The 19,137-nt window shown below is 37.2% G+C and overlaps 1 protein-coding gene across 2 annotated transcripts; it reads left to right on the top strand.

Moving 5' to 3' along the window:
- The first annotated feature begins 4,528 nt into the window (after window positions 1-4,528).
- zmp:0000000991 (uncharacterized) lies at window positions 4,529-13,877 on the top strand. 2 transcript variants are annotated; one of them, XM_051098176.1, is made up of 5 exons: window positions 4,529-5,145; window positions 6,057-6,196; window positions 6,316-6,519; window positions 7,598-7,649; window positions 8,005-13,877. In XM_051098176.1, the coding sequence occupies exon 5, from the start codon at window positions 8,452-8,454 to the stop codon at window positions 12,760-12,762; it is 4,311 nt and encodes a 1,436-aa protein (XP_050954133.1). In that variant the 5' UTR covers window positions 4,529-5,145; window positions 6,057-6,196; window positions 6,316-6,519; window positions 7,598-7,649; window positions 8,005-8,451; the 3' UTR covers window positions 12,763-13,877. The 2 variants fall into 2 exon arrangements, with proteins under 2 accessions (XP_050954133.1, XP_050954132.1); XM_051098175.1 differs by having other exon boundaries at window positions 6,347-6,519.
- The last annotated feature ends 5,260 nt before the right edge of the window (window positions 13,878-19,137 follow it).

Below are 19,137 nucleotides of genomic sequence, written 5' to 3' on the forward strand. Positions count from 1 at the left end.
TTCTGAACGTTCTATTTATCAAAGAAACCTGAAAATTTCTATTCAGCTGTTTTCAACATAATAATAATAATAATAAATGATTTTTAAGCAGCAAAACAGAATATTAAAATGATTTCTGAAGGATCATGTGACTGAAGTAATGATGTTTTAAAATCACAGGATTAAATTACATTTTAAAATATATTCAAATAGAAAGCAGTTATTTTAAATAGTAAATATATTGCAAAATTTAACTGTTTTTGCTGTACTTTTAAATCAAATAAATGCAGACTTGGTGAGCAGAACACACTTCTTTAAAAAACATAAAAAAAACTTTTGACTGGTAGTGTATTTTGAAATGTAATTTATTTTTGTGATGCAAAGCTGCATTTTCAACAGCCATTACTTCAGGCAAATCTTACTGACCCAAAATAGTGTATGGCATGTTAAAATCATTTCTCATCCTAACTAATGAAAACAATGCTTTTTAGTCACAAAGGTAAAACTGCTGTTCAGGGAGGCTGTTGATGTCTACTATTTTCCCTTTTTATCCCTCAGTTTTGTTTCCTAATTTAACTATGAGAGATTTGGAAAAAAAATTAAAGACCTACAGTATAGTAGCGAGGGGCGAATGACTTCTGTTAGGACCAAGAACAGGGGTGTATTTTCCCCTAAATTGCCCTATTTCCACAAATGGACTCTTATTGATTCTAAGAATGCATCCCCTCAAAACAGATAATCTGTTACTGCCATTTGCCTCCTCTAGTCACCACTTAAGTATAATTACCTAGAAGTCAATACGGCTGCCAGCCTGCTGCCACGGTTAACCTCTGAGTCACCAGTCACAAGCATCCTGCTCAAATGTCCTCTCGGCCTGGCAGAATGACAGGGTTCTGGGTTTTTAATTAAACGATTGTCTTGTCAATTAATAAAGATGTTCTCGGTGCTTAATGAGCTCAAGGCATCTTAAAGACAGGCTTTGGTCAGCTGTAGATTTGAGGCCGCAGGGGAACTGTGAGTACAGCTAGTTGCAGTTTAGCTGTAGACAAAGTAACTTTAATGACGTTACCTGAATGATCAACTGTGTTTTGATAGTTGTTCATGAGTCCCTTGTGTATCCTGAACAGTTAAACCATCTGCTGTTCTTCAGAAAAATCCTTCAAGTCCCACAAATTCTTTGGTTTTCCAGCATTTTTGTGTATTTGAACCCTTTCTAACAATGACTGTATGATTTTGAGATCTATCTTTTCACACTGAGGACAACTGAGGGACTTGTATGCAAATATTACAGACGGTTTAAATGCTCACTGATGTTCCAGAAGGAAAAACCATGCATTAAGAGCCAGGGGCGTGTAAACTTTTGAACAGAATGAAGATGTGTACATTTTTCTTATTTTGCCTAAATATCTTTTTTTTTAATTTAGTACTGCCCTTCAGAAGCTATAGAAGATACTTACTTTTTTTCTCAGAAGATAAAATAAGTTACATTTACACTGATCTTCAAATTCCAAAAGTTTTCACCCCCTCCCTCTTAATGCATAATTTTTCCTTCTGAAGCATCAGTGAGTGTTTGAACTTTCTGTAATAGTTGCATATGAGTCCACTGCTTCTGGCCAAAATTCAAGCTGTTTTCACTTGTAAACGATCCCTAATCTATGCACGTTTTTCTCCTGATTCAGACAAGATGACTTTTTCAATGGAGAAAGCAATAATATGGACAGAGGACTTGCTTCTTACAAACATGCATCTTTTGACTTCACAAGATATTAACTGATGGACTGGAGATGGATTTGTGGATTACTGTGATGTGTTTATCAGCTGGACTCTCGTTCTGACGGCACCCATTCATACATCTTGGATGGCCTGAGAGTGAGTACATTTTCAGCAAATTCTCCTTATCCACCTCCTCTAAAAATACAAATATTGTATTAAAATATAAGTAAAACACTCCTTTTTAGTGGTATTGTGTGAACCCATTTTGTTAAGCACTGACTCATTACCAGGTGCAAAATGTGTTCTATCCAATATACCGAGGTCTTTCTGATTTGCTGATTATATTTAGTGATTACTATTTTAGGAACATATAAACCCTCGATTATGCTAACCACCACAATACATGCTCTGAATAAATACACTGCCATATTGCAGCCAGCATTTAAGAAAATCAATTCACAGTTATGAATTGGCCTTGTCATAATCTCTTCAGGAGATAATGCATTTTCCAGCACTGCCGGTTGATTTATACAGCAGCTGACAAGTCATCCATGAAATATGTAACTCCCTTCAACTAACGGACTACTACAACCAGGACCATGATCAAACTGAGCTTGTGCCAAAAACCTGAGAGACATTAGGCTAAAGATGAATTTATCATACAAGTTATGGCCTTATGCACTATATTGGTTTCTGTTTTAATCAGCAGAGTTAATTAAAGCTGTTTAGATTTTATTACAGAATTAAATTGCATTGCTATAATGGATCGAGATAAGCATCACTCCGTGACAAGATTTATAATCGCTGTGGCTGAATATTTTGCCTTTGTCTCGAAACAAACATCACATCTTTATAGAATGCTCGCCTACACAATAGAGTGGTTCATCACAATTATTTTATTCAACTCAATATTATGTATGTGTATCTGCATAGCAGCACACCCTAAAGCAATGCAACACTACAATCAGGCTTCTTCCTTTAAGCTAGTGGGGCTAATGAGTCTAATTGATGACCTCTAGTATTTCTACGTAAAATAATTAGGAATGCTACGGGCCTATTAATCTTTGCCGAATAGGCAGAAAGCCTGAGCAACAATCTCTCTTGATTACTGACAAGAAAAAAAAAATCTTAATTAGGATTGATTTTCCCTTCCATTTTATTCACCACTTATTCAATATTTTGCTTCTCAGTAAACCACAGTTGCACTTTGACAGAGTGATTAAGGGAAATGTACAATTATTTAGTTGTTCTACTACAATTTTCAGTCTTATTAATGCTAAGAAGGGCATTCAGAAGCGTTTTTGTTATTATTTCCCCTCAAAATGTTTAATAAGAGCTTTGATTGAATCCGAGATGCAGACACATTTGTTTACATCACTGTTGTTTGTGCGTTGCATCCGATTCGTGAGCGAATGGTTGTTTTGAGTCGGATCTTTTCTATTAATCAGTTAAACTGATTGTCATAACCGGCCTGAGCGAGTAACAAATTGGACTAAATCGGTCCGAGCGGTTCGCTAGTTAACTCACTGACACTGTTGCCAAGTCTGCAGTTTTCCCGCAGAATTGGGCTATTTTAACACTGTTGCTGTGGGTTGTTTTTCATGTCCATGGATTGAAGTGACTCCACGTGATATTTACCCCACTCGAATGCGAATTTTACAAAGGGAACCCCCCCAAAAAACGTGTATTTTTCCCCACCAAATTTTTTAATTGGGGACCCCCTTTAAAACACGACTGGGCTAGTTTTGAGTAGCAATTGGGTGGGTTTTCTTGTGAAAACCTGGCAACCCTACTCACTGATTTGCTGACTCAAGTTGAATTCGTAATAATAAGCCAAGAACCGAAGATTGAAATTACATTTGTTGTATTTGGACTGAATCTAAGATTCAACTAATGGGGCCAAAAGTTATTTTAGTATTCTACTAACAGAAATGTTACGAATAAACTGCAGGCTGCTCAAAATATGTTTATAATGTAAAAATTTTATCAACACACAAGAGAAGCAGATTGAAATGAATAAACTCTAGCAGAATAAATGTACTGTTTAAATGCAAATTCGACTATATTTGTGACACAAAATCAGTCTTAAGTAGCACAGGTATATTGGTAGCAATAGCCAGCAATACATTGTATGGGTCAAAATTACAATTTTTTTTTTTTGTGCCTAAAATCATTAGGATATTAATTAAAGATCATGTTTCATGAAGATATTTTGTAAATTTCCTACCATAAATATATCAAAACTTATTTTTGATTAGTAATATGCACTGCTAAGAACTTCATTTGAACAATATTAAAGGCAATTTTCTCAATATTTAGATTTTTTTTTGCACCCTCAAATTCCAAATTTTCAAATAATTGTATCTCTGCCAAATATGGTCCTATCCTATCCTAACATGGAAATGGAAAGGTAATTTCTTCAGTTTTCAGAAAATTTCAATTTAAAAATATTGACCCTTATGACTGGTTTTGTGGTCCAGGATCACATTTATGTTCTGACATGGATGATTCATGACTGCAACAAACTGAATGAACCCAAGAAACCAAACAACCATTAGGCCTAATCAAAAAGTAATAACTAGCTATATGTGCGCACATATGGCTTTATTGAAATGTTTGAGAACATATGCCACGCTGGAACGCCAGCAGTGACCACGTGCTGACGCTGTTATGACGTAAAGGAATCAGTGAATCATTTTCACCGGTTCTTTAAAACAAATCGTTCTAAAGAATCGATTCGCGGAAATGACACGCACCATTGTTTATGACCCCACCTATCGGATATCCAAGGAAAAACACACGTACTTTTCTTCAGTTATCGCTTGTTTATTCTCCTGGTTCTTATCTGCCATCACAGATAACTTTTTTTAAACAGGCCTATGCATTTTTTAAAATTAAAATCAGTTTTGAAACGAAACCCTTTTCTCTTAGGTGGTAGAAGTACCCTACAAAGTCCTAAATAGAACAAGCTGACACATGACACAGGAAAATAATCCATTTTCAACGTTACGTCAAGTTGTCTGTGCTTATCTGTCTACACAGGGCGCGTAATAAACTTGAGATTTCAAAGTACGGAGTTTGTTTCTAAAACACATGCTCACTCCGCACTTCCGTGGCTCTGCCCTCGGTAACACACGCCTAGGTGGGAAAGAAGCATATGACGGGTGGCGTCGGGTCTTACGGTAGTCGGTATGACGGTTCTGCCTCACTGCGCGTTATTTTTTCCGGTGGAATGTATGGTCGTGCCGCCTGTGAGGGTACTTAAGGGTACAGCTGATGCCCGAAGGGAATAAAGGGAGGTAACCAAACTAGACGAGCCAGATACATTCAGCCTATAATGTCAACACATGATCTGAAGTTGCAGCAGTCAACTTGTCAAAGTGGAGTAAAAGCCAGCGTGAAATGCTATGTCTTAGAACAGGAAATATTGTACACGCAACCTGACAAATCACGGTAGGCTATAAAGTTCTTGGAGTTTGTATTACATTTTCTTACTTGTCTTCTCTTACAGAAATACTACTTTTCCTACTTTTCTCTGTCTCTTAAACTGACCCTTATCACCCACTAGTCCGCAGACTGGAATAAGTCTGTAGCTTTAAGTGGACAGGTTGAAGTTCTTACGTAATTAGAAGCTCTTGCGTAAATATTAGTTTACTGTACACGTTGTAGTTTTAGCTACTAGTTACAGATTCTTTTACAATGAAATAATTATAATAAGATGCCAATGGAATGAACATTGATTCAAGCATTGATCTCGTCTGGCACCACCCCAGTTATATAATACCTGTTGTTGCCTTGCACACATGCATAAATGCCTAGCTAAATAATTAAGGTTTTAAGATAATAAAAACATCTATACCAACATGTTTGCTCGACTACATCTCATTTAATAGTTTCAGGTGGCTTTAAGCACACCTCCATTATATCTAATGAGGTGTCACTGATATTAATCTTTAGCTGAATGTCATCTCAACATGTCTCACCATGTTTATAGTAATACTTTAGCTCTTATGCAGTTCGTTACACCCACATTGTCTCATTTTATTATAATAATAAATGGTCATTTAGGCAAAATTAAAATGTTTAACATTATTAGGTGAAATACAAGAAAGTCTTTTCTGTCTACTTGGCAGTTGCTGATCACCTTATTTGCACATTTAGAGGTGAGACAAAACAATTGAATTTTCACTGTCACTGTCATGCGTCGATATACTAAGAAAACATCTATGGGTGTTCCTGTGAAGAATTTTTCTGAAGGGAGTGAACCTTAGTTCACTAAGTAGCTGTAGACATGTGGTGTCTATTGAGAGAACGTCTCCAGGTCTCTGTATTGTAGCAGCATTGTAATGTTAGTGCCTGATTAGTTTTCAGAATGTAAGTGAACATGAGAAACTACATCCTGGACCACTGGCTCAAAACATCTACAACAAGAAGGATTTAGACACTATAACTACTGCATCTTCACCGTCGTTGCAGTTAACAGGCCAGCTGAGAAGCAGCAGAGGTGAGTTTGTATAACCGGATTATAGAGTTATATTTGATGTCAGACGTAAACTCTGGGACAAAACAACTAATCATAAATTCATAAAACTCTATTTTCTGTTCATTTTAATGACATGCAAGCTATGAAGCATATATATATATATATGATCAGAATTCCAGATCAAGCAAATAATACTCCTCAGACCTAAGGAAGACCTCGGTAGGACATCTGGGGAACAGATAAAATCTGGCAAATTCACTTCCAGCATCTCTATCAGTCTTCCCAATAGAAGAAACAAAAAAGACACAGCGGAGGAAAAAAACACTGCAAGCTACAACTAACCTGTGAGTTCGAATTTTTTTTTTACATTTTCACACTGCTGTTGGAGGGTGATTATGTTTTAAACAGAGCTGAGTGTTTACTTTTATAGAATTTTAATCAGCCTTTTATCGGTAATCAGTTATAACATGAAAATAATTACCAGCTTAATCCACTGACAGTGGATCAGCTGCTATAATACAAGTTCAGTGAATGAAAAACTTCATAGCATTTGCTCCAAAACTGTTAGTCTCAATATTAGTAAGTGTTTATGAAAATCTGATTTCACTTAATAGACACTCACTGCACATAATAATATGTTTTGTCTTTTTAAATTATACCAAAGCACTTTGTGTTTTGTTTCGTTTGCACAGTCCTAGAACAGCAAACGCCCTTTCGACCCATGACTGGGAGTAATAGTCCTTATATAGCAATAAGTCATGATTTAATGACTGTGAATGATAGCGTGAAAGTGTATAGCTGAAGATTTGCTTTTTGGCTGTACCGTATCTAGGTGTGTTCATGGTTTCAAATAGTGCTTACACCTTTATGAAGTGTTTACACCTTGATCTTGAAAAAAGTGAATAGACATTTATTGTGCAGTATTATGGTATCTTGTTTAAAAGGTATGACATCACTGCTCTCTCATTTTTCAAAGCAGGCATTAACCAGGTTTTTTTTGTTTTTTTGCTTTGTTTGTGAGTGGTATGTGTCTGACTCTATGCATTAATGTGTGTGAGACACTCTGTACTAATTGTAAATCAGTTCAACCATGGACCCCTCCCTTCATGTCAGGCCGATGAATTGTTTACTCCTAAAATGCTTAAACTGAGAGAAAGGATGGAATGCTGTTGATCTTGTTTCCCGGCGTTGTCTTGCTGAATATATAAAAGACGTTGAACTACAAAAAGTATTTTGGGAGTAAGAGTAGCGTGTGAAACACTGAATTAGACGAGAGATTTGTTTTCGGCATAGTTTTCAATCTTTGTTTAGCTGCCTGAGGGAACTTATCTTTGTTACTTGTTGGGGTTTTTTTTTGATCTGCATATTTCCTTATTAAAAAAAATCATATGCTAATTAAAAATTACTTTCTCAATTTCACAGTCACAGCACACATGAGGCCATAAAGAACACAGCTAATCAACACCACACAGAGGTAAGCATTCAAGCTAAGATGCAGACATGAGAATGGGATTGTTTATCTTTTTAGATAGAGAATCTCTGATGTAAAGATAAAATCAATGCCTTGGTAAATTTAAACGTGCAAAGTATTTTTCATTGGAATTTAGAGCTCAACTGTGAAGTTGAACTGTCTTTTTAAACAGTTGTGGAATGGGAGTGCCGATTTGCTCAAATAGTTCAAATACATGTGAGAAGCATTTCTTACAATTTTCCCAAGGAAGTCTGAAATGCAGTTTAGCAGTCTAAAAAACAAATGCTACTGTGCTTTAGCGCCTGTGTTTTTGTGTTATTTTGGCACTAATCAAAAGCTTTGTTGCTTGTTCTAACAGCTGAGGGACGTGTTTTCACCAACTGAGCAATGTGGCGAATCAACTGGTGAATTATTTAAGTATGGGGATGGGCCACAAGCAAGCTTTAATGAAGAGAGTTTTGCCACTCTGCATCAACATGGATGTAACACACATAAGCAGGAACAAAATACAGGAATACAACACAACATAGACCTTCAAATTGTCCACGACGACTCAGAAAGACATTCTACTCAACCCTTTTGTGAGGTTCAAGCTGAATTCAACAAGGAATCCGGAGTCAGTGACTGTAGAGAGAATGCTGCAACAACTCAGTACCACAGTAATCTGACCTCCCGTGACGTGGACAATGATCTAAAAGCAAGCACTGATTCCCACCATTCAAAAGTAGCAAACCAGGTCTTGTCATTAGACTCTTTTCCTTTGGAAAATACCCCAGAACCTGGTCCTATCAGTCCTACATCAGCTATGTTGTCATCGGCGCTGGCCTCAGTTCTTGCTCCACCTTGGACTGGCCGTCTTCGAAGACCCAAGCAAGGCGGTAGCGAAGTACAGCATGAACCCCAAGATTCTGGACAGAATTTCAACCCATCTACCTTATTTCGCCAGGATCGGCAACAGCCGTTTCTTCCTTCCCAGAGGCGACCATTTGAACACATGTTGGCCAATGATAATGACATGCACTTGGCTGGAGGAACCTCTCCTGACTGGCAAAAAGAGAACAGTTCCCCAAACATCACCCCCACGATATATCAAAAGAGACCCATTATTAAATCTTCCTCTGTGGGCATGTACAATACTACAGATTTGCCTCCCACATCTCTGGACGCTCGTCGGTTACCAAATTCGTCCCATTCGGGATACAGAATATCAAAAACTGGAGATGAACATGAGCCTTACAAATCATTGAGCTCTAAGCCAACAACAAGCAGTCTACTTCTTTCCCTGAGGAGATCAAATTTGAGAAGCTCCAGTGATGAGCCAACACAATCACAAACTCAGATGAATAGGTCTGTCAGGTCACTTACATTGCCTAGCAGAGTTGCTTTAAAACATCCATCATTTGCCAATTCTGTTACCCCTAATGACCAGACCTCAGACGGTCCTGCAAGAACAGAGGAAATACCAGTCAGTCAGTACCCTTTCTCGCCAAGAATTAAGAATAGAGTGCCATTAAGGGCATCACTGTTTCTAAACAACCCAGAGACAGAAATTTCAAAGAGACCAGAAGCAGAGGAGGAACGTTTCCCACACTCCACGACCAAAACCAGCCAAGTCGGGGTTCCGAGAGCTCAAGAGAGTGCTTATTTAGTGCTTCTGAGGAAATACTCCAGTACAGAGAACTTAAATCCAGTGGACCAATATACTGGAAACAACACCAGCCTGACTAAACAACAAGTAACTCCAGTTGCCACAATTTCTTCCAAAGATTCATCAAATTTCATTGTTCAACAATCTGGCTTTACTGTTCAAAAATTAAAATCACAAAGTGTACAGAATATAATAACTAGCAGTTCTTCTGGGACAAGCACCTTCACAGACAGGATTAACTACTCACCCAGGAAAGACTCTTCTGTAGATGGAAGTCCCAGAAATAGGAGGCAAATGTATCTGGATTCTAAGAAGTATTCTCAGTCAAGTCAAAGCTCAATGGGTCTTTCAAACCCGCTTTCTCCAAGCAGACCTCTTAGAAGTGTAAGAGTACCAAGCATTTATTCATACCTACGGGATTCCACCCCTTCTTTCCACTCACAGAGAGGTGAAACATCACCTCCTAAGCAAGATGTAACACCCCAAAGTTACCAAAAAACACTTCCCTCAAGATTTTCATTTGACTTCAACCCAGTTGTGCCACAGGCACAACCATTACAAAGAAGCTTCAGCGCTCATGTAGCACCAGCTCATTCTCTGCCACCTGATTTTGGACGAAGATCAGCACCTCGCCTCAGCACTTCTCCATATACTAGCCTCATCTCCTCACGGCCTATGCTCAACAACACTTTACAAGAACAATCCTCTCCACCTGTGTCCAAAACAAATATCCAATCTACATCTTATGATATTGTAACCACTCCTGCAGACTTCGTAAAAGGTGATCCAAGCCCTTCACCGTCCACATACTCAAACATAATAGGAAGATCAAAGGAACAGTTAGCTTCTCCGAACAGAGAACAGAGGACAAGAGTTCAGGCTTATACAAGCGCCCTAGATAATCACAAACCTGCCCAGCCATGCCTCTTACAAACTGCACCAGATGCAAGTTTTGTCATGGAAAGCCGAAGTGCAAATATAAGCCCACACCCAAGGCAGCCCGACACAGGCTCTAACAACTTCTCTCATCAGGAGCACGATGGCTTGATGGAACGTCAGCTTGATAAGGATATTGCTTACCCGAAGCACAGGCTGAGTGAGAAAGACAAGTATTTACTACCTGATAAGCTCACAGTCGAAAGTGAGACTCCACTGACAGCTGAGAAAGAGACTCCTGCTGTGCACATGCATGAGAGATTGCAGGAAACGCAAAGCTCCAATTCAAAAAAAGGCCTCTTTAGTTCACTAGTTAAGAGAGACAAAGAGGCTGTCTTTTCTTCAGCTTCTTTGCCAGACAAAGAGGTTGTTAGTTCCCAGTATTTTAAAACCAAAAGACATATGCCAGTGTTAAAAACGAACAGCAGGATTGACCAGGTGTTAAATCGCTTGAAACTGACATTTGGCGTCAAACGTTCGGACAGCTCACTTGACACACAACCAAAAAAGAGCAAAAGTCCCACTCAGCAACTCTCAGACACTGAGACTATTGAAAGACCCAAGACAGAGGAGAAAACATATTCTGAGAGCCACCCAGAACCCTTAAACTCTTCTTTAGCAACTGATAAAACCCTTTTTAGTTCCTTGTCACTACTAACACCAAAGAAATCTGAGATTACATTAAATATGGATGGACAAAATAAGTCTAAGGCTGAAGCAAATTATTCTGGGTGCACACGGGAGGCGCCCAACTCATCCTTGACCATTGATAAAGCATCTTTTGCCTCTTGTGGGTCCTCATCACCACTTACATCAAAGAGATCTGAGAAATCTTTAAATATGGATTGGCAAAATAGATCGACAACTGAACAAAAGGGTTCTGGAAGCACATGGGAGGCCCCCAATTCATCTTTGGCTACCGATAAACCCTCTTTTGGGTCTTCGTCGCCACTTACATTAAAGAGATCTGGGAATATTTTAAATATGGACTGGCAAAGCAGATCTACAACTGAACAAAAGGGTTCTGGGAGCACATGGGAGGCCCCCAATTCATCTTTGACCACCGACAAAGAATTTTTTGCCTCTTATGGGTCCTCGTCGCCACTTACATTAAAGAGATTAGAGAAATCTTTAAATATGGATTGGCAAAACAGATCGACAACTGAACAAAAGGGTTCTGGGAGCACATGGGAAGCCCCCACCTCATCTTTGGCCTCCGATAAACCCTCTTTTGGGTCTTCATCGCCACTTACATTAAAGAGATCTGGGAATATTTTAAATATGGACTGGCAAAGCAGATCTACAACTGAACAAAAGGGGTCTGGGTCCACATGGGAGGCCCCCAAATCATCTTTGACCACCGATAAAGCATCTTTTGAGTCCTTGTCACCACTTCCATTAAAGAGATCTGAAAATAATTTAAATATGGACTGGCACAACAGATCAACAAATATACAAATGGATTCTGGGTGCACATGGGAGCCCCCCAACCCATCTTTGACCACAGATAAAGCATCTTTTGCCTCTTTTGAGTCCTTGTCACCACTTCCATTAAAGAGATCTGAGAATACTTTAAATATGGACTGGCACAACAGATCTACAACTGAACAAATGGGTTCTGGGTGCACATGGGAGCCCCCCAACTCATCTTTGACCACTGATAAAGCCTCTTTTGCTTCTTTTGGGTCCTTGTCACCCTTAGCATTAAAGAAATCATCTGAGAATAAATTAAATGTTGATCAGCAAAAGAGGCATAGCGATGAAAATGGAAACCGGTCTCATGGTAGGAGCCTTAGCCCACACATGCGAAAGGCCCAAAGTATGAGTCGTTCTGCCACCTTGCCACATTACAGAAAATCTGGCCCCCCATCACCCTTTTATTTGTTTGATTTTGATTCAGAAGACATTCAGAATGACAATGTGTTTTACAGTCCAATGAGCAAAAAAACAAACTCACTGTGTGAGTCTGATGACTTCTCTCCTCTGAGCGCCACCAAGATTCCCATGCAGCAAAACCTTGTAAGGTCTGGCTTGTCCTTGTCATGTGCTGATTTAAAGTATGGTCTACACAATGGACGATCTTTCTCAGTAAGCAGTGTGGTTTCAAGTCGCCCATCAGGTCCTGGACGAATCTCAACAAGCAGCATCAGCGACCTCTCAAGTTTAGATGACTTTGTGCCGAAAGGAAGTTATACTGCAGTCGACTCTCCAATGAGTAGTAGCCTTTCCCCAATCTATAATGACACTGGTGAACAGTCTCAGCCTGAATATACTGATGATCATCTTGATCTTGATGATGCAGACCCAACCCCACCTCCATCACCAACTATGTCATCTTCACCTCGTCGGATATCCCAGGCTCCTTCTGTGTCTTCCCCCATGTGGGCAACTCCAGAAAGTCTGTCTCCTCGTGGAATCTTGCCATCAAGGACAAGCTTGACTGTTTTTGAGGAGTCTGATTCTGACACCACAACCGATGATGAATACTATCTAGATAATGGTGGCGAAGATGCGGTAGAAACAGAACTTTAGAGGAGAGAATTATGTGTTGGTTCATTTCTGTCATGGTTACATATACTAAACATTTTGAGTTTTTTTCTATGCATAGGGTCTTCTATGACAAAGCTGCTGCAACATTTACAAACTAAATTGTAAAAACAACTAGAAGTTTAGCTTGTATATGAATAGAAAGAATTAAAATTACATTATAAGACCACATTAATTTCATATTTTCGGTTATAAATTAAACATAATGGACTTTTTGAATACTTTAGTGCTTGCGGATAACAATGTTTGATTTCATTTTTGAATGTATTTACAATATAGTACAGTGCACTGTTTCATTAGGTTTTTTATATATAGATTTATTTTCTGGATCTGAGGCTTTGAAATGGTGAATTCTCACATCATTACTTTTATTGAGGCCTACCTCCTGTAGGTTATTAGCTGTTTCGTTCAGTGTAGCATTTGAAAGCACAGCGTGTCGGCCACAATAGATTATTTTCCAGACAGACATTCTATAGTCAGTAGCTGTCAACTAAGAAACTGAACCCCAGCTATATTTGTTTGAATATTTTTTTCCAACTCATACTGATCCTAAAGAATAGAAAAATGGAATATTGGTGCCCTTACTAACACTGATGATTTCACATTAATTATGCCTAAGTCTGTAAAGATGATGATATTACAGACGTTTGCTATCCGTTGATATTGTTAATAGTATGAAAGTGTTATTAAAAACAGTGGCTGATTCTAGCATCCACTACTTGTTAATTTTGAGGTTCAACCAAAGGGCCTCTCACAATCTATACAAAAGAGATACCACTAGATGAACTAAACATTTTTAAATAAGACCTCACAGTTTATTTTATTTGCTGTATAATTTAATTGTGTGCATAATGCTTGTATGTGGCTTTCAGAGTAATTTTAATTGATCTTTTATTGTAATTTATTATGCAGGGTAGGGGTTGGGGCATCATTTCTCTTCTAGAGCCTTAGGGACCTCAATAAGATGTGTCAACTGCAGCACTGACCACAACACAGTACTACCAAATGCTGTATAACAGTAGGTTATAGGTAAGGTCCTTTTTGTAAGGCCATTGAATGTCTTCATTAAAAGAGTTATATTTATGAACATTTAATATATTGACTACATTGTATTTTTCTGAACACAATGAGGAATATTGATCATTTATAAAAAATGTAATGAAGTATAGAGTGTAAATGACTCATGTTAAATTGCTATGTTAAATTTTGATTAGCAAGTACACTCTTTGTAAACTTGTTCTCCAATAACACAGACACTCCTTAATTTAAGTTCACCATTGCGTGTCATGTCACAAACGGCCATCCTTTAAGATTAAGTGTAATCATACAAAACAGTTATGACTATGAGTGATGCAACTAATTTGGTGCTCTTAAACACTTTTTTTTTTTAACGTGGTGAGACTTCCAGTTTGTTAGCCGCTATAGAGTGTTTTCATGTTGCTCCATCAATCCGGAAGTAAACGTAAACAATGGCGTTTTATCTTCATCTAGCATTTGTATAATGCATTATAAATCATTGTTAATAAGTGTAGCACAGCTTTATGTACAGCAGTAACCAAGGAAACACACTGTATTAACTTTAGTTTGTGAAAATATAACGCCCTTTCCTGCTTACTAAGTCCTTCTATATATGATTTACCAGCTTCCACACATTTTTTGTGGTTTAGACATAAATTAGTATAACGACTTTAGTTGTACATTAACCATGCAATCAAAGTTGCGGTTTACATCCAAGTATCGCCACAATTGCCACACATCTGGGTAACTGACCAAAACGTAACTTGGTGCAAACCCTCTATAGGGAAATAATGAGAAGAATAACAGAAAACGCTAAAACTTAACGCCCTACAAACAGTGTGTTCATAATTAAGATAATACATTAAAATAACATGGTAAAACACACCAGTTTTCAATATCAAGTCGCAAAACGAGCTGTTTCATACAGCTAAAAATAGCTGAACGCACATGAGACCGGAAGCCAAACCCATCAAATTTACAAATGGCCACGCCCACTCTGACGTGAGGAAAAAGGGGGATACAGTCGGTGTTTTAGTAATGGTTGGCACATTTGCGGACAAGAAAAAAGCTTGACTGCCTTCAAAGGTCAGTACTTTGTATAGTAGTGTTTTTTACGAATTAGTAAACGATTCTATGTCACAGTAATCCTTAACTTTTCGCCACGTACCTACTGTGGTAACGATGTAACCTGCTGAAAGGGCCACTGAACTATCTTTTTGTAAACGAAACTTCTACAGTAGTCCACACGTATTTTTCCATTATAAAATAATAATAATAAATCAATAAATACACTTTTGGATAGAAATCTTGTACACTTAGCTTTCTAGCCTGAGTCTGTTTTCACGTTGCTCCGGTAACGGCTGTTGTAGGCGTGCAGTCACCCGTCCTCATAAAGGAATTAAATCATACTGTATGTCTAGGCATAATTTTGTCGGTTTTTTTATTTCCTCAGTGTTAAACACTCTTTGGTTGCAGTTTTAACTCTCTACGTTTTTTACCTCAACTTTTTGCTTTTGTTTACTTTTCGATGTTAACCGGATGGGTTTGATTTGAATATTATATATCACAAGTAACGCTTTATATGCAATAAATTACCTATTTTAAGTACCTTCTACCTATTAAACATTTAAATTCAGGCTTTTTAAAGAATATTGACTATTCTTTGGGAATGAAGAGGACTCCAGAGATCAAGTAAGTACGTTTTCTGGGCTGAACAGAAGTGGTTTATGTTACTTATGTTACTAAAGCAGCTGTTTTAATTTTGAATTGAGTATATTGAGTTAAATGTAATAATTCAATATGATAATTATAATTATATCTGAATAATCCCATTTCCCATTCATTGACATGTCAAATCAGGGTGCACAGCTTTAGTTAATCAGTATTATTTATAGGTTATGTGTTCTCTTAGCAGAATTATTCCTTTTTTTCTCAGAATTGTTCATTTTCAGCTAATTAAAATGCAAATCCATGTTAATGTTTCGCAGAATAAACAATTCTCTCTCTTTATCCTTAAGCAGCATGTGCTAGCATGATCAAGAAAATGACTGAACGCACATACTTTTTTGACAGGTATGAAATACAGCACAAAGTACATTCTCATTTATAAACGCGTGAAGCAATAGAAAAAAACTGTCAATCATTTTTTCTCCCTTTAGGCATCACCCAACATCTCCAGCTGGGAAAACTACATCAGAGAATAATGTCATACTTGTCCCACAGCTGGAAACAGTTCACAGCAGAGCAGCCAGGATCATCCAGCGAGCGTGGAGGGCACATGTTGTTAGTGATCACAATCAACTTTCATGTTACATTTTCTCCAGCATCGAAATGTGTAAATAAAACGTAGTGCATACTGTGCCTGTCATATGTAGGATACTGCAGTTTTCAAACATCTCAAGAAACTAGTGAGCTTCCATAATCAAGGGGATCCACGTCTCCTTCTCAGATTTATTAACCCTGCAGAGGTAAGTTTTATACAGTGCATGTGTGAAGCTTGAGATGTTTTATTTCCTTTTTTTAAATCGTATGCCTGAATGCTTTGTCGTAGGCTGATATTCTGGATGCTGCTTCAGGGGCGCTTATCCGATTCAGACTGGGTGGGGTGAGTGCTGATGTTATTCATTTTTCCAAGGCATTTATTTCTACTCAAGAGAATGCTGTATGTAATGTGTTATTCTAAAGATTACGTTATTGGAAAGCTAATTATAACCATACAGACATGTTACAACAAATTGCAAATGACTAATGTTTATAAAATTCCAGCCAACCTATCCTCCAAACATCTACTTTAAAATATACACTCGTGCACCCATAGTGGACATGTGTGCCTCCAGTCCTAAAGATTACACGCAGCTAAAGAAACCAGCTCCGGGCCAGATTCATAATGGCCGACTGATGATCAATGACAGGGATGATCACTCTAGGTGGTACCAGCGGGTGGAGAACAATGGCTGGAGGATTTTGTCTTGCAAGGTGACATATCTACTTATAATACTTTCATTTTCACTTTACCTTTTGTATAGAAATGCAACTTAATAAATAAAAAACATATCCAACCAAACATTCAGCAGCCATTACTCGACTCTCCATAAAAGTTAAATTAAGTTATTTTAAATTGTAATAATAATTAAAATTACTGTTTTTACTGTATTTTTGATCAAATAAATGCAGCCTTGGTGAGCATAAGAGACTTATTACTACTGTTCCATGTTTAGATTAAATTGTAACAGTCAGAAAAATATAAAAAATTTTGCATGACTAAGGATTATATGTCTATCATTGCCTTTATGGTTGAAGATTTCCATGTTTGAAGACCCAATAACTCAAGAAACCAATGTTAAGAAGATACAATTCCATCACTGCAAAATCCTCCGGAGACAAGATGTTGAAAGAAGAAAGAAGATTCGGAAAATTGAATGGATGAGGAAAATGTAATGTGTTTAAAATGTATTAAAGTAACTGGTTGAATGTTTATTGTAGGTAATAGGAAAACTGGAACTGTGTAAGATATGAATGATAGACTTTGTGCACAGGTATGCTGAGGGTCTCCTGCATGCGCATACACAACAGAGTGAAACAGAACTGCTGGTGCAAAAATCAACAGAGAGAATTATGAATTCCCTTGAACTGACTGGACCAGATTCAGTTTCTGAGCAGGAAGTAGATGAGCTGCTTGCATGGACCAAAGCTCTCAATTTTGAGGAGTAATTGAGCTAATATCACATTATATGTGACATACTGTACATGGCATCATTACTTTTTCATCATTATGTAGTCATAAGATATCTGATTTAGAAATAGTAATATTAGCTTGTCTTTCAGGTATATCTGTGAATGGATGAATTTGGGTACCAGCAAATGCTCCATAGTTAACAAAGGTAAGACTCCTAATACACACTTTTGTTGCATTGTAGCTCCCTCTACTGGTCAAAATGGGCATCCTCTAACACTAGAATTCTCTTCTATTTCTGTTGTATCTACTTGTTTTTATTTTATTTATTCATTTGAAAAAACTTGACTCTTTAACACTATCACTCTCTATTCTACACCAGCTGTCTATTCTGTCTACTTCTTATTAAAAGTTACTGGGCCTTGTCCCAGGACTTATATTACTGCTGTCCTCATTTGTAATCCACTTTGGGTTAAAGTGTCTGCTAAATGATTAAATGTAAATGTAACTGTATGTTTCTCTTTGTAGATGAGCTGGCAGAGGGTGAACAGAAGGACTTTGCTTGTGTTTATGTGCATGATATTTGTGAGGTTCCTCAGATCAGACAGGATCCAGTGGTCCAGGCCAGTGGTGAGCCAACATCTGGATCACATCTGAGGCTGGAATGTACCATGTAGCTCAAGTATTTATATGATCTGATTTGCTTTATTAATTTGAATAAATAATACAGTTCTTGTGTTACAACTGGTTTTGTGTGTGTGTGTGTGTGTATACACTGTAAAAAACAATTTGTTGAGTCAACTTAAAATAATTTGCTACCTGGCTGCCTTAAAATTTAAAGTTCAGTCAACTCAAAAAAGTTCAGTCAGCTTGAAATGTTAAATTATACTAAGTGACATCTTAGATATTTGAGTTGATTCAACGTAAAATTTTAAGGCAGCTGGGTTACTTACACATCTGTTAAGTTTAGCAAACACAAATATCTAAGTTGTTACTTAGTACAACTTAACATTTCAAGTTGACTAAACTTATTTGAGTTGACTGAACTTTTAAGGCAGCAGGGTATTTTTACTATTTAAAATAACTGCTTTCTATTTGAATATATTGTAAAATGTAATTTATTTCTGGGGGAGAAATTATAGAGATTAATACTTTTATTTAGCAAGGATGCTTTAAATTGATCAAAAGTAATGATCAAGAAATTTATCATGTTACAAAAGATTTCTATTTCATGTAAATGCTGTTCTTCTAAATTTTCTGTTCATCAAAGAAACCTGAAAATTCTACTTAGCTGTTTTCAACATCATCATCATCATCACAATAATAATAATAATAAATGTTTTTGAGCAGCAAATCAGAATATTAAAATGATTTCTGAAGTATCATGTGACTGAAGTAATGATACTAAAAATTCAGCATTGAAATCAAAGGAATAAATTACATTTTAAAATATATTAAAACAGAAAACAGTTTTTTAAATAATACAAATATTTTTCAAATTTTGCTGTTTTTTTTACTGTTTTTTGGATCAAATAAATGCAGGCTTGGTGAGTAGAAGAGACTTATTAAAAAACACACATTAACAATCTTTAAACTTTTGACTGTGTATACAGTATATATCAATAAACATGAATTGAAACATTATTTTACACATTATTTACATATTATTA

This window comes from Labeo rohita, chromosome 24 (assembly GCF_022985175.1).
Source record: "Labeo rohita strain BAU-BD-2019 chromosome 24, IGBB_LRoh.1.0, whole genome shotgun sequence".
NCBI lineage: Eukaryota > Metazoa > Chordata > Actinopteri > Cypriniformes > Cyprinidae > Labeo > Labeo rohita.